Below are 15,667 nucleotides of genomic sequence, written 5' to 3' on the forward strand. Positions count from 1 at the left end.
ATACGGTAGAATAATTATAGCAATGCAACGTTTCTCTAAATCAAAAGTTTCAAATGATCGATCAGAAAATATATCATTAACAATGCATGATCCAAATACAACTCAGAAATATAAATACAAATTAATTTCTGTGTTGGCTCCAACAATTACTGTGTAGAACTATGTGAAATCATATTAATTGTGGCTCGTAAGATTCATAAATCAAAACCACTGAATGTCAACACATGAACAACACCGCCCCTAAAAACTTGTTTTAGTTCTTTTTAACTGGCTATGATCCCTCCAGGCACCAGACTCAAGTACTGTACTTAAGTACCGTTTTATGTAACTTTACACTTTTATTCCACTGCTGCACATTTCAGATTACACTTTTTACTCCACCACAGATTACATACAAAAGATATGATAAGATAACCAAGATAACTAACCAAGTGTGTTGTTAATTTTCTCTATTTTAGCCAGCTAAAGTATAAGGAGTTTATTTTGCAGTATAATAATGAAATTATAACTAGTAGAAATCATTCAGTAATAATAATTTGATATAACTCTACGTATGGGGCCATGCTGTTTGATGAATAATTAAATTCAGGGTGTTGTAAGTACATCTTGCTGTTGACATTTGTGTAATTTTACTTAGTAAGTAAAGTAAAATTAGTAACTAAAACTTTACATACAGAACTGAAGTTGTTATAGGGCATTTGTAAAGTGTGGTATTGATAATTTTACTCAAGTAAAAGATCTCAATACTTCTGTCACCACTGGCATTAATAAAGTTGCAGGCAGCATTTTAGCAGAAGCCAAAATGTAAAACTCTCACCTGAGATTGTGATGCAAATGAGCCATAGAAGAACAAGAGGTGATCTGCTGCAGGTTTTCATTGTGCACATCTACAGGGGGTCAAACAAATGACAGAAACACAACAGTACAATGGTCTTGCTGTTTTCTCAGTTTTGTCGTCTTCGAAATGCAACCCACAAACTAATGATTTCCTGTCAGTAACCCCCAGTAGCACAGTGACCTCATGTGGTCAAATGATGTGCAGAGAAGTGATCCCGGGCTGAGGGATAGAGAATCACACTCAGTTTTATTGGCCAAGTGTGTCTACACATACAAGGAGTTTGACTTATGCTGCTGTCAGTGTGTTTACAGACAGAAATAGACATACAGCTAAAAACAAGGCCAACAGAGCTGAAAACAAGAACTATTATGCAAATACAAGTAGGTGAAAAAATGGGCATGTGTGTGTGTAAAAAGCAACTATGAACCACAACATACAATGTCAACATAAAAGGCAAATTGTACATTTTAAAGAATACAATAGTGAAAGGGTGCAGAGTGTGAAGAGTGCTGGAATAGATATGGAATGATTAGTTATAGGTTACTTTTATATATGTGAATATGGTGCTTATTTACAGTATATGCATGTATACATGTCGATATGCAGTATATCATCAATCACTCAATCAATCAATGTTATCTTATATAGCGCCAATTCATGACAGCGTCATCTCAAGATGCTTTCCATAAAGAGCAGGTCTAGACCAAACTTTTTAATTAAGAGAGAGACCCAACGATTCAGGAATTCAAAATTAAGGATTCAAGAATCCCCACATGAGCAAACATCAGATATTATATACACAGATTCATCTTTGACAGTAATGTATGATGTACATGTTAAAGTGTGCTCAAACTATAAAGTATATAGTTATAATTTGTAGGTACAGGGTTATTGTGGGGGGATTGTTTTCTAACACCATAATGACTGTTGTACCATGGCCACTCGCCAACAAAATACCACATCAGTTGTTAATTTACACATACGTTGATTTCTGTTTTTAAACATCATAAAAGAGTTTCTAGTTTTTAAGCTAAGCCTCACTGTTGCTGTTGTAACCATCACTTTAATGTTGGTGCATTTATTTATAAGAGCAATCAATCACATACGTCATTAGTGTCCATCTATAGTGTCCCACTACTAAATCAACCCACAGCTTCCAACCAATAATAATAATGATAATAATTGAGAAATCACAGTGGCCATGCTATACTGAGTAATAGAGTATAAATGGAGAAAAAAGATTCTGTGAAGTCCTGGCAGCTCAAAATTATATCATGAACATTCCCTCAGTAAATAATTTTTTCACATATCTTTCATAGAAAAACCAGAGTTTGCAACAACAGAGGGAAGAAAAGAAGGCATGACACTGGGCTGTGCTGTTCACCATCATGGAATCAATCTTGAAATAAACTTGGCATACACACAGTAGGATATTTAGTGTGGATTTAATGTGCTTCATGAGGATAAGGGAATCATGAGATTCATATAGATATATACAACTCTATTCAATAAACCATTATAGATTCCCAACAAAAGTTGGTTGCTGAAGGACAAGAAACTACAAATAAAAGATTTTAAGAAGCAGCTTAAATGCTGTTCTTAAAGACGGGCCTGTAAGTGTAAGCAAGTAAGTGTAAATGTATATAAATGTTTTAACTGTCAATCCATTAAAAATGTAACTGTGTGTACACGTTTTGATGATGGTGGTGATGGTAATGTATCTACGTTGTTTAGTGTATGCTGATGAAATGCAAACATAGGGATTTTATTTGAAGAGGAATGAGGATCCAAATACACAAACAGTGCTGCTAGAAACTCAAACTGGGCTCCATATGTGTGTAAAATGAGGTGAAATTAACAAATATTTCCTTATTGCTCATTTTAGTACACGTTCATTAAGATTATACAAATTGCTCAACTCTTTTCTAAGTAAACCATGTTTTCAGCTATCTTGCCTTGATCAGGGTGGTATTTCCTTAACTCTCAATTGTGGAGAGGAGTTCATTTCCTTGAATGTTTAATTGAAAGGCTCCTGAGGAAATGGACATGGCTAGGATTCAGATCTGAACAGGATTAACACAATGCTTCTACTGTGTTCCTGTTCCCAATAACAACAGCAACAAGAATAATACTTCTGTTACTACCACTGCTGTTATAGAGCTAATCGCAACAGATTGAACACATGTAGCTGCTGTACTTTACACACACATTAACTATGGCAAATATAACACAGATTTTGCCCCATCAAAACTGCTCATTTCAAATGTACTTATATACTTGTATAGTAGGATTACACTAATTACATGCATCCAACCAGGTAATTTCTAAGAATTTAGCCCGGCCATTCATCACATCTGACAGACAACTGGCCCACTGACACAGACATACTCACACTTTTACATAACATAAACATTGAGCAAACAACAAAGGGACACAAAAAAAAAAACCAGAAGGAGGAGCAAAATTAACACAAAGAGATGCAAAACAAGAACAAAGACACAAAATGATGTGGTGTACGTGTTTTGAGCTATCAGACAGACAACTTTTTAAATGCAAGAAACTATCAATTTTTCTTCTTCTTCATCTGAGTAATGATATACTGGAGACACTAACACATTCACCTCAAACAGTACTTGTCTTATCTATTTCCTGCCATGACAAAACTGCACGGTACAAAAAAACCTACAGCTTTGATAGGGTCTGAAATGTGAAACATTAATAAGCATCAACAGCCACTGACAACAAGTTCTATTTTAAAGCAAATGTACGCAAATGTTACAGAACTGTGCACTGTTGGTTCAGTCAATAGGCTCATCTGTGGGATTTGATAAACAAGCAACAGCAGTGAAATATCACAAATACGTTACATTTATTGCTGCAGGAACAAAACATTTCAATACAAATTAGATGTAACAAAACAGCCAATTAAAAATGAAATGAGCCCTTACGTTCGTATTTTTGTACAACAAATCACTAGTTGTGTTCTCACACGCGAGTGTAGCAGACGTATTCTAACACCCACAAAACAACACCGTCAGGAAACACTGCTGAGAACTGTTACGTATTGTACAGTGATGATATGCATCATTATAGCAGCCATGCAAACTAGATTTTATCACCTTTCTACATATGGCATGTTCAGAGTGCAACATCTGCACAACAGACCCAAAGCAGACAGAACACACGGTCGGATAAAAGACTACTACAACTACTACCACCATCTATTATTGGAATAAATACAGCATTGCATCCTAATATGCAGCTCTTGTTTTTGGTTTAAATCTGCTGCAGGTAAGTTTTAAGAAACAGGCCTATTAGGAAAAAGAAAAGCAAGTAAGAAATTGAAAGAGTACAAGCACAACAACTCCAGCCTTCCTTTCTTTCTTACTCCTTTAAATCCAAAAAAAGGTTCACATGCAAATGCTAATCATTTTCTTTAAACATCATAATGTCCATTCTAGTTGAACCACAATAAAATGGGAATCTAGAAAGTTAATTTACTGCAGAAATTGAGTGAGACAACTTCAGCAGTAAATCACATTTGAATCATAAAATGAAATTAATATCAGTTTAAGTGTATGCTGTATTTAGAATATTTTCACTGCTTTACCTCGCTGCAGACAGCTCTTTCCAAACTGAAACCACAAACTGTTTGTGCTGTTATATGATTCTGGTGTTTTAAATGGTTATTTCATATCCTAAATAACATGTTAGCTCGTTATCCAAGTAGCAGTAAGCTTGCAACTCCCATGTTCTACAAGGTAAAAGTACTGTTTTTGTTTAAACAGTAGTAGTAGTAGTTAAGTCTGGCAGCTTTGTAAGAGCATACATAGATACATGTACAACGTTTCCGTTACCAGCAGAATGGGCTGTTTGATCATAGCGAGGTGTGCTGAAAATCTGTCTGAACAGGATGGTGGCCAGACGTATCTGAGTTGGTTCCTTATTGATTGCCTCACTTTCCACTTTTGGCTTCATTTTTGGTCTTCCTCCTTTTGATGGTTAAAGGTCAAAGGCGGAACAGGAACTTTGTGTGATTAGTTCTTCTTAACTTTGCGTAACGAACAGCCCAAAATTAGGGTTAGTTAAAAGTCAGATAAGATTTGTGATCATGTTTCCCCATCCATTACATGACAGTAATATCCAGCAGAAAGATGTGCAGACTGCTGGGTTACATTCAGGTGCAGTAACCATGAGGCTGTTTTTTGAGTCCAAAAAGTATTCACCTTGACTACATTTGGGAGTACATTGGTAGCAGAAAATGGCTCTCTGTGGCTGTTTAAGCGCGTACGTCCTCTCCCCTGCAGTATTTCAAACTGATCAGCTGACCAAATGGTGCCTTTAAGCTTAGGTGTGGGGCAGGTGTCGGGCAGGGCTTGGGTGTGATGACGGAGAGACGCAACTGTTTGTTCCAAAACAACAACAATGGCGGCTCCTGATGAGGTTAGAGCAGATGCTGCTGAAGCATCTGTCATATCTGTACAGCAGAGTATTTCTTCATTAAAAGAAGAACAAAGGACGGCACTGAGAGTTTTTCTTGATAGAAAAGCTGTTTATTTCTTCTCCCGACTGGCTTCGGCCAGTTTTTTGACTGTTATATGGTTTGTTGATCTGATTGGTTGAACTTAGCTGCTGTTAGGTGATGCTTGACATATGGTTCAGCCACTAATCTGCCAAGTATTTTATTGAACATGTCTATCCCTTCACAGTTTCTACGAACAACTTTCCAGGTGGACTGAACCCCAAATTGCTAAATTTCACTGATTAAAATTAAACCAAAATGATAGTACATGCCACCTACATATACAGCAGCTTTCTTTGCCCTCAGCAAGTACAAGGAAGAACTTCAACATCACTCTAACGAACATTTCATCTCACTTGGGTTGTCGATGCACAATTAGAACCTCGGAGTACATGACATCATCCACGTGCACGCCCTCCACGTGTTTGTCATTGGATGAAGGTGCAGCATCTCTGGATGGTTTGAACTTGACATCAGAATAGACCACATCCTATGAGTAAGTGTGAGAGTGAGTTTGTTAAGGTGGAGACTTGTTGCTAAGTTGAATCATTATGTTCCTTTGCTGAAACAGCTCCTTTTCTTATCACAACAGCTTCAAAATTAAACTTAATCTGACTTATTCCATTTCAGCTCAATCTAAATTCAGAGCTGTAGCCTTAATCAGCTCTGAACTCACCTCCTCTCTTAAAATAACAGACGGCCTGGCCATATCCATCACTGGGCCACCTGCATCTGAAACACAGACAGGCTTTAGTTAAGGGAACTGAAACGAGCAGAAGGTATAACAAAAGTTAAAATTATGAGGTGCGGTTGAGAATAGACAGAAAAGAAACTTCTGGTTTTGGTCTCACCTATGTATACACAGTGTCTGGCTGAGGAATGAGATCTGTGTGAAGCAATCAAAAGTACTCTGGTTAGTTTTTCTGCATGTGGTTACCTGATTGGATTTTTGACATGAAAATGATTTTTCTTTCTGATCTGAAAAAAATCTTTCTGTATAAATTATATACCAATTTTAAATGAAAAAAGATTCTATTATCAAACAACAACAGGTATATTTATTGTTTTGAATTAACTTTATCTTAATTTATAAAAATTCAAATGTTTGCAAAGAGCTGTGTGACCTATGGACAAATGGCAATGAATCAGTTGAACAACCTTGAGAATGGCAGAAAACTGTGCGGCCCAGAGCTGGACAAAGTTTGCTGGTTTTCCCTGTAATTGATTTCCTATGTATGTACTGCAAAACCCCAAATGAAAAAAGATCAGCTTCCTCATTTGTCAGTCTGCAGTGATACGGCTAAAAATAACCATCAGCGTGACAGCAGCTATTGGTAAAAATATGCATGAATTAATGCTGATATATGCATAACAACAGTCTTGGTTATGGGAACAAGTTTCTTTTCTACAGTTTCTATACTCCTACGCAAAATACAGATCACACACACACACCTTCTGATGAAGACGAGGTAAGCTGTGACTGCCATGATCGCCAACAGCAACACAACAGCAATCACTAGAGCAGAAACCACCCCTGATGATAACGGCATCTGTTCTGGGAGAAGAAACATGACTGTTATTGTTGTCTACTGTGAAAATATCTCAAGTTAATGGTGTTTGTCGAATTCCAGTTAAGTTATCATTGTGGTGTACAGTATAGGGTGATACACACGGTGACACAGCACAATCTATTAAAGTGATCCCACTTATTTACTAAGACAATCAAAGCCATGTCACTCCCAACTGATATGTGAGGGATGGGAGGATCAAAAATATAATATAATGTCAAAAAACAGAAACCAAATACAGTATTCAAGCCAGTTTTTGGCTTGGGATCATGCTTGTTTTGTTAATTATCTATACCATTCGCCAGTTTGTGTAAAACTGCTTTTCTTACTCACCTTGGACAACAAGGTTGGTGGTTCCTTCAAGTGAACCACTAGGATAAGTTGCAATGGTGCAGGTGTACAGCCCTGCGTCTCTCATTTCCACATCTCTAATGATCAAAGAGTATCCTTCAGTCTTCACTCTCTCCTTCAGAAACGTATCAGAAGCCTCAACTCCAAAATCATCATTGGAAACAATAATGATGATGTTCTCCCCCACTGGTGGCTTGAATTCCCACTGAAACTGAATAATATTGTCTTCTGGTCCTGGGAGGCGTTTGCACGGCAGGGTGACGTCATGTCCGAGGTACCCAGTCACTTCAGGCCAGACGTTTTGTGCCTCAAGAGCTGCCAAAAAACAAGGCGTTATGGTGGGAAGAGACGTGCAGTCTTGTTGACCTGTCTTTGACTGCACTTTGTTTTTATAGCAATTATACAATTCACCCTTTTCCAGACACACAGCATGGCATCAACAGCACATAAATTGTTGTTGTTATAACAGGGAAGCTGTGTGCTATTATATTACTGTGTAGAACTAGGTTCTAAAAAATGTGATTAACTGAGACTATAAAAGAGTCATTTTAAGTCGTTCAAAATCAATATCAGCCAACAACCCTGTGTGTTCTTTTTTTTTTCTTTAAAGCCAAAGTTGAAACATTTTGTCTCACCTGGGAGAGATGTGATATAAATTAACTTCAGCAGTATGAGAGATGATTTGCTGCAAGCTTCCATTGTGTACAACTGCAGGCAGTGGACAAAATAACAGAAACATCTCACAATACAACACAACAGTCCTGCTGTGCGCACAGGAATCAATACAGCAGCAATCTGGGGGTTATTGTGGTACCTCACTATCACAACACAGGAGGCAACAAGTAACATAACACAGAGCATGTCCGCTATACAACAGTCACCGTCTTTGTACACCAGCTTTCCAGTCAAAATTACGGAGTTACAAAGAAGCAGATCGGCCGATGTCCAGATGCTGCTGCAGTAGTGTGAAACGCCGAAAAAACGCCGGTGTGTCTCCACGAGAAAAGTTTCAAGAATGAGGAACACATCTGCAGCACTGACTGACAAACACACGACACAAGCCACAGCCTAAAACTACTACACCCACGCAATTACCTCTCTTATCTACTTTACTTTGCCCACACCCTGTAGATTCCTCAGGCTTTAAGTTAAATAAGCGAACAGCCAAATTGATCAACATTGTCACTGAAGTGTGTGCACACCTGTCTTGTTGTAATTAAAATAAAGAAAAAACAGAAGATTTTTTTTTACATTTTTCCGTCTCTCAGCACCTCTAACAGGAACAAAAACTACATCAAAACCCGTGTAGGACGATCGTTTCTCTTTTCAGTGTTCAGGTCTGCAACTTCCAGGTCAGCTACAACCAGCAGTCAGTGTGACTTCTGTAAGATTTTAGTCGTCTGTGCCACCCATGTAGTGCCCACCGACAGAACAGCGCCCCCATGTGGCCAAGAAATCATAATCACACATGGAGACAGACCAGAGGCGGTGGTGGTGGGCGAGGGGAGTAAATCACGGCAAAATGTTTTTAAGTATGAAAATTAATATAAATGTGCAAATTAGCAAATTAGAAACAGTCACAGAAACGTGACATTGTGTTAGTGTGTAGATTTCCTGGAAATGAAAGCAGAAATACAGGAAGTGAGGCCAAAGCAGCCTCACAAAGTTTAACAATGTCTGAGTTGATGTTTTGTTTGTACATGTACATTTGTTTGTAATGTTATTTCATTTCAGCATCACTGTGGCACTCAGAATCGTTCATTCAACTATCCACTGGAATTAGTGACCATGCTCACAAATTCATCATGTGACAAAGTTTACTGTCACACAACGATCTAAATGGTATTTAACTTCATTCGTCCAATAGGGACAGTGTTATATTATCCTGAAACTCAGGGTTACTGACTCTTACTCTCCACTGTGATAAAAGGAGTCATAGGAACACATAACATTATCTTTTGTGATCACATAATTGATACCAATGCAGATGTAGTTGCCTGAAGTTTGCCCTCTCTGTAATGTATCCAGCATCATGTACGTCTGCATTCAGACCATCACAGTGACAGCAGCTGGAAAGGACAATGGTATCAGGTCAATCTGACAGAATTGCAAAAGTTTAACACGAACAATGACAAAATACGATCTAAGGACTAAAGTAGAAATCTGTTGTGTCGTTAGTTCAGTCTGTCAGTCAAAGGTAAAGCTCACTTTGCTTTTAGCTGAGATGCTGGATGATAACAGCATGAAGAAACAAAAGAGCGTAAAGCAGAACAGTTTGTTAATTTCATTGCCTCGCACCAGTGACCTTGTGTCGAGCCTCCAGAAGGCAGCTGTATCTTAGAAAAGTGATGTATAATTATCTCCACCAATCAGAGTCCCTGGCTGAGATAGCCTCAGGTGTTCAGGGGGTAATCAGGTCAGGGATGCAACGCTGTGACTGTTTCAGTTTGTCGAACTCAGCTTGTTGCCTGCATGTAAATCACTGGTCTACAGTGCGAGGCAGGAATAACAACTGCAGCAGGCGCAGCTCTGCATCCTGAGTCATATTCCTTCAAGTCAAAGCACACAAAATGTTTTCTTTCTGGAAACAACAGGGCTCTGCACATTGTGACAGTGATGGTGCTGTATTAATAGCTTGAAATGCATCCCTCTGTCTTCTGTTATACAATGGTGTGAAAAAGTATTTGAACCCCTTGCAGATTTCTTCTGTTTTTGCTTTTTTGTCACACTTACATGTTTCAGATCATCAAACCAATTTTAATATCAGACATAGATGACCTGAGTAAAAACAAAAAGCAGTTTTTAAATGATGATTTCATTTATTAAGGGAAAAAAGCTATCCAAACCAACCTGGCCCTATGTGAAAAAGTAATTGCCCCCTCCTTATTAAATCATGAATTAACTGTGATTAACCACATTTTTGAAAGCTGAGTTCAATTTCACTTGCCACACCCAGGCCTGATTACTGCCAGAGCTGTAGAATCAAGAAATCACTTAAATAGACAACATGAAGTAGGCTGAAAGATCTCAAAATGCAACACATCATGCCCCGATCTAAAGCAATTCAAGAACAGACAAGAAACAAAGTTATTGACATCTATCAGTCTGGAAAGGGTTACAAAGCCATTTCCAAGGCTTTGGGACTCCAGCGAACAACAGTAAGAGCCATTATCCCCGAATGGAGATAACATGGAGCAGTGGTGAACCTTCCCAGGACTACCGGCCTACCAAAATTACTCCAAGAGTGCATTGACGTCTCATGCAGGAGGTCACAAAAGAACCCTGAACAACATCTAAAGCACTGCAGGCCTCACTTGCCTCAGTTAAGGTCAGTGTCCATGATTCAACAATAAGAAAGACACTGGGCAAAAATGGCCTCCATGGGAGAGTTCCAAGGAGAAAACCACTGCTGACCAAAAAGAACACAAAGGCACATCTCACACTTGCCAAAAAACATCTTGATGATCCCCCACACTTTTTCTGTGGACTGACAAGACAAAAGTGGAACTTTTTGGAAGGTGTGCGTCCCGTTACATCTGGCGTAAAACTAACACAGCATTTCGGAGAAAGAACAACATACTGACAGTCAAACATGGTGGTGGTAGTGTGATGGTCTGGGGCTGCTTTGCTGCTTCAGGACCTGGACAACTTGCCGTAATTGATGGAACCATGAATTCTGCTCTCTACCAGAAAATCCTGAAGGAGAATGTCCGGCCATCAGTTCGTGACCTTAAGCTCAAGCGCACTTGGGTTATGCAGCAGGACAATGATCCGAAGCCCACCAGCAAGTCCACCTCTGAATAGCTCAAAAAGAACAAAGTGAAGGTTTTGGAGTGACCTAGTCAAAGTCCGGACTTAAATCCAATTGAGATGCTGTGACATGACCTTAAACAGGCCATTCATGCTCGAAAACCCTCCAATGTGGCTGAATTAATTAATTCTGCAAAGAAGAGTGGGCCAAAATTCCCCCACAGTGATGTGAAAGACTCATCGCTAGTTATTGCAAACGCTTGGTTGCAGTTGTTGCTGCCAAGGGTGGCACAATCAGTTATTAGGTTTAGGGGGCAATTACTTTTTCACATAGGGCCAGGTTGGTTTGGATAGCTTTTTTCCCTTAATAAATGAAATCATCATTTAAAAACTGCTTTTTGTATTTACTCAGGTTATCTATGTCTGATATTAAAATTGGTTTGATGATCTGAAACATGTAAGTGTGACAAAAAAGCAAAAACAGAAGAAATCTGTAAGGGGGCAAATACTTTTCACACCACTGTATCTGTTATAATGCTGACTGTATAAATTCTACTTTCAGGCACATTTGGATTCAAGAAAGCATGTAGATCTGATCAGATTGACTCTTGACTTCATGAATCATGTTGCTGTGGTGAATGTAACAATAGGCTCACCTTGAAAACCCAGATTCACTCAGTGAAAAGGCGTCTGTGTTGCTATGAGTGTGTCAGTCATCAGTGGTGAATTGTAGTACATTTACTCAAATACTGTGCTTACTTTTGAGATACTTAACTTAGTTATTTCCAAATTATACATCTGAATACTTCTACTCCAGAGAGGAATAATGTAGTTTATACTCAGATTTTAGATACAGATGCATGGCTGGAAATGCTGCTTACACACGTTTATCCACAATAATTATTGCAATGACACAATGTGCACTTTTGTTTCGGCAGTTTAAGTCACAGTGGAAAAAGCATTTATGGTGCTGTAATTTGTTTAACCAAATGTGGACACACAGACATTTATTTGCACTCTTATGTTTGAATACATGCAAAAATAATGCATAATACATGTGAACATTAAATTCAGCTGGTGCTGATATGAACCATAAAGTAGTGCAACGAATGCGAATATTTAAGTAACAATGCCTTTCTATTGCCTATATCTTCTGTATAATTTGCTCAAATACATTTTTTAAATGGAAGCCTATTTGTAACATAATTATTTTTCCAATGTGAGAGATTCCACTTTGATTCTTGAGTCAAAATAACATTTCATGGGTGGCACATTCTGGTGGATTTTATGGTCCTTGATCATAAATGTATCGGCAATGGAAGAGTCTGAGAAAAAAACATAAAGAAATGTAAATTAATATGACAGTCAGGAAGAAGAAATAAAGGGAAGCTAACTACGAATCAATAAGGTTGATATGATTTTTTAGTCGCTCACCTGCCACTCCCTCTTACATTAACCCTCTCAGACTCAGCACACTGATCAGCAGCACTAAAAAGGACCAGCAGGGTGCAGTGCAGGATGCTTCATAAAGTAAAAATAGTTCAAAACAGTTATCACCTCTGAAAATGGCACATGGCTTCAAAACACACAAAATCCCCATGACTTTTAAGAGAAATTCATATGCTATTGACAGATACATTGATGAAAAAACTCTCACCTCTTAGATTCAGAACTGTGGACTTTTCCAGCATGGTCACCATATTTTGGGCAGTGCAGGTGTAATTTCCAATGTTTTCCTCCCCCAGCCTCTCTATGATATACATGGAGCTATTAACATGTGTCTCATTGCCGTTGAACATCCAGCTGAAGTTTGCTGGTGGGAAGCAGTCTGCAGTGCACCGCAGTGTCACTCTCTGGCCAGGTGATGCTGCTGACGGCCCAATAATTGATATATTATGTGGTCCGACTGCATGGAGAAAAGATATGTACCACATTAAAGCTATAAAAATTAGACCTGAACCTAAATTTCTTTTTAATTCCTGAAAAGAATTAAGAGCTCATTTCTAATGGTGTCAATAAATGGATTCAGTTTTTTTTGCTAAAGATGAGCAGTACTCACAGTTGACGGTGAGATTGTGGGCTACAGTCATGCTGTTGACAGGGTTGCTGATTCGACACTGGAAGGTGCCGTGGTTGGAGCTGTGAACAGGTCGTATGAACACTGTCCTGTTGTCCATGGAGAAGGTGACTCTGGCACTGGGGTGCAGAGGCTGGCCGTCCTTCATCCACTCCCTGGTTCTGATGGAGCCAGAGGCGTCGCAGGTGAGGTTGGTGGAGCTTTTGTCTTCTATCAAGATGGCTTGGGGGCTGCGGATGGTGGCTCCAGTTATCAGTGCTGGCAGAGAGATTGACATGAAGAGTGTCAATCCATTAAAGATTGTTAAATAAAACTGATGCACTGACACAAAGGAACAGAAAATACAAAAAATGTGTTGTATTCCAAATTAAATTTGAACTTGGCCAAAACATCACACTGTCACCTCATGCAGATTTATTCATTTGTGATTGTATCCTTTATTTTTTCCTGATTCGAGGAACTTTGATGCGTTTAGAAGACACATAGTGAAAAGGACAATGGATTCATGGGATTGTCCAATTACTCCGGTACAATCTCAACCAGTGAACTCACAAGCATTTAACACAACCTAAAGCTATGACCTCAAAATTAAGGCCACACCTCACAGTTATAATAAAATTTAACAAATTTTGAATTGAAAATTATAATACAAAATCAGTTTGGAAAAGGTATTAATGTGTGATATTGCATTATAGTGCAGAGCCCACTAGCAAATGTCCGACAGTATCAAAAGATATTGATTAAAAAGTAAGATTTATGCATTAAAATATCATGTATCAATTTGTTCTAATGTCATTTAATCTGCTTGAATTTATATCAACACAATGTCCTTTGAAGACAGCCCTCAAGTTCAGAAGTGTTGCCCTTTTTTTAAATGTCATATAAGTGATTTCTTATCAGATATTTTAAACATCAGTGGAACATTAGACCCACCATACACATTCAGCGTGGTCCTCCCCTGTTTCTGCTCTTCTCCATCTGGTGTGATGTTGACAGTGTACTCCCCGCTGTCCCCCAGCACCAGGTCCCTGAGCTCCAGGGACCCCGTGGCTAGGTCTAGTGAGATTCTGTTGGCATGTCCGGGCTCAGTGATGTTGCTGCTGGTGGAGGTGATGATGTTCATCTCTTCGAATCTCCAGCTGACTGTGAGGAATGGGTGCTCTGGAGGTGTGAGGGTGGTGGTGAACTTCACTCTGCCTGCCACAGCTCCACTCAGAGGTCCTGGGGGTAAGATACCCTCACCTACACACATAGCTCATAACCCGAAGTACACAATTAAGATCAACATTTTTATACTTCTGGCAGTCCATGGTGGCCTGAATGTTCTGCAAAATCATAAATCTTATTAATACAACAAAGCAAATTAATTTAATTTAATCTACCTGATAAAACAAGCACCAAACCAGCAGCAGTCCGGAGCACCTTGTTGTCCATGGTGAATAATGGACAGTCCCAAATGACAAACGTGGAGAGTCAAAGGTGCTCCTTCTCTTTTATTGTCACACACCAACCGCACAGGAACAAATTCAGCCCCCCACTTGGTAATGAAAAGCACAAACACTGTTTACAATGCCACTGTGTACATACACCAAAATGCCTGTGGGTATATAAACAATAGACTGCATTTAGACTCATGCTGTTACAGTACGCTACCCAAACCTGAAATAATGAAAAAGACTTTAGAAAACATAGCATATTCAGGCTGAGCACTAGTCTTAACATATTTGTTTACTTCACTTGTCTTGGACTCATTTCTTGATATTGAGTTAAAGGAGCTCAAAACTTACAATATTATTGACCAAGTATTGTATTAACATGAGCCAGCAATCAGTAATATATTGATTAAGATATATTAACATCAGTTATTAGTTAAGTAACTTCATTTAACAATAGTCATGAATGCAAAGGTTTTTCTACATTGTATGCCTATGGATATGTGATGCAGAGGTCTGAGTCATGGTGGTGGAGGCTTGCTGTACATCAGTTTTATGAGCTCTTCACTGAGTGGTTTTGGTCTCTTACAGGTTCGTGTTTGAGAAGCAGCAGCGAGCCATAGCATTCCTTCAGGAGGAGGATCAAAGACGTCCAGGAGACACCTGGTCTCCTTCAGACCGCTTTGCAAACAGGCCTCTGGCTTCAATGTCTGCAGACAGACGGAATCAAAAAAATAAGAAGGTGGACGTAGATCATATGGTGTCTCAAAATGTTTGTGTTTATTATTGCTGTTTTTAGATTACTTCTATCCGGACAGAGTGGCGATAAGCGACACTTGTGTCAAAAATACTCTGAAGCAAACATCAAATCAGCTGAAACAATGAGGTATTCACCATGTGTCACATGTGTCTATACTTCCTGACATGTGAATGTACAAAATGGGAGGTGACACTTCAGTCAGGGATGTGTCACCGACAGATACAATGTGCTCTGGCATTCGCAGTGATGTTACTCAACCTTTGCTGGCACACTGTACCCTGGGAGTGATGGAGTTAACGGGGCTCTTTAGGTGCTGAGTGATTACTGAGAGAACATGTCCTTCATTCAGAGAAGTGGTTCACAATGTT

The 15,667-nt window shown here is 38.9% G+C and overlaps 2 protein-coding genes across 3 annotated transcripts; both read right to left on the reverse strand.

Annotated features, from left to right (window-relative positions):
* Window positions 1–845: 845 nt before the first annotated feature.
* LOC139205019 (nectin-3-like protein) lies at window positions 846–8,150 on the reverse strand. The gene is made up of 8 exons (XM_070835085.1): window positions 8,094–8,150; window positions 7,915–7,987; window positions 7,262–7,594; window positions 6,813–6,915; window positions 6,212–6,246; window positions 6,037–6,092; window positions 5,717–5,850; window positions 846–887 (listed from the first exon to the last, which is right to left on the reverse strand). The coding sequence occupies exons 2-8, from the start codon at window positions 7,976–7,978 to the stop codon at window positions 875–877; spliced, it is 738 nt and encodes a 245-aa protein (XP_070691186.1). The 5' UTR covers window positions 7,979–7,987; window positions 8,094–8,150; the 3' UTR covers window positions 846–874.
* Window positions 8,151–11,965: 3,815 nt separating this feature from the next.
* Window positions 11,966–14,570, reverse strand: LOC139205017 (cell adhesion molecule CEACAM2-like). Of its 2 annotated transcripts, none has more exons than XM_070835082.1 (6): window positions 14,489–14,570; window positions 14,040–14,360; window positions 13,089–13,364; window positions 12,687–12,935; window positions 12,464–12,550; window positions 11,966–12,354 (listed from the first exon to the last, which is right to left on the reverse strand). In XM_070835082.1, the coding sequence occupies exons 1-5, from the start codon at window positions 14,538–14,540 to the stop codon at window positions 12,477–12,479; spliced, it is 972 nt and encodes a 323-aa protein (XP_070691183.1). In that variant the 5' UTR covers window positions 14,541–14,570; the 3' UTR covers window positions 11,966–12,354; window positions 12,464–12,476. The 2 variants fall into 2 exon arrangements, with proteins under 2 accessions (XP_070691183.1, XP_070691184.1); XM_070835083.1 differs by having other exon boundaries at window positions 14,040–14,348; window positions 14,489–14,556.
* Window positions 14,571–15,667: the final 1,097 nt, after the last annotated feature.

This window comes from Pempheris klunzingeri, chromosome 8, assembly GCF_042242105.1.
Source record: "Pempheris klunzingeri isolate RE-2024b chromosome 8, fPemKlu1.hap1, whole genome shotgun sequence".
NCBI lineage: Eukaryota > Metazoa > Chordata > Actinopteri > Acropomatiformes > Pempheridae > Pempheris > Pempheris klunzingeri.

Coding starts and splice junctions, on each gene's coding strand:
- LOC139205019 (XM_070835085.1), bottom strand. CDS start 7,978: ATGGAAGCTTGCAGCAAATCATCTCTCATACTGCTGAAGTTAATTTAT. Junction 7,595..7,914: donor TTATATCACATCTCTCCCAG/GTGAGACAAAAT, acceptor GTTTTTTGGCAG/CTCTTGAGGCACAAAACGTC. Junction 5,851..6,036: donor CTGTTATTTTAAGAGAGGAG/GTGAGTTCAGAG, acceptor ACTTACTCATAG/GATGTGGTCTATTCTGATGT.
- LOC139205017 (XM_070835082.1), bottom strand. CDS start 14,540: ATGGACAACAAGGTGCTCCGGACTGCTGCTGGTTTGGTGCTTGTTTTA. Junction 14,361..14,488: donor TTTGGTGCTTGTTTTATCAG/GTAGATTAAATT, acceptor TCGGGTTATGAG/CTATGTGTGTAGGTGAGGGT. Junction 12,551..12,686: donor CACAGTTCTGAATCTAAGAG/GTGAGAGTTTTT, acceptor TACTTTATGAAG/CATCCTGCACTGCACCCTGC.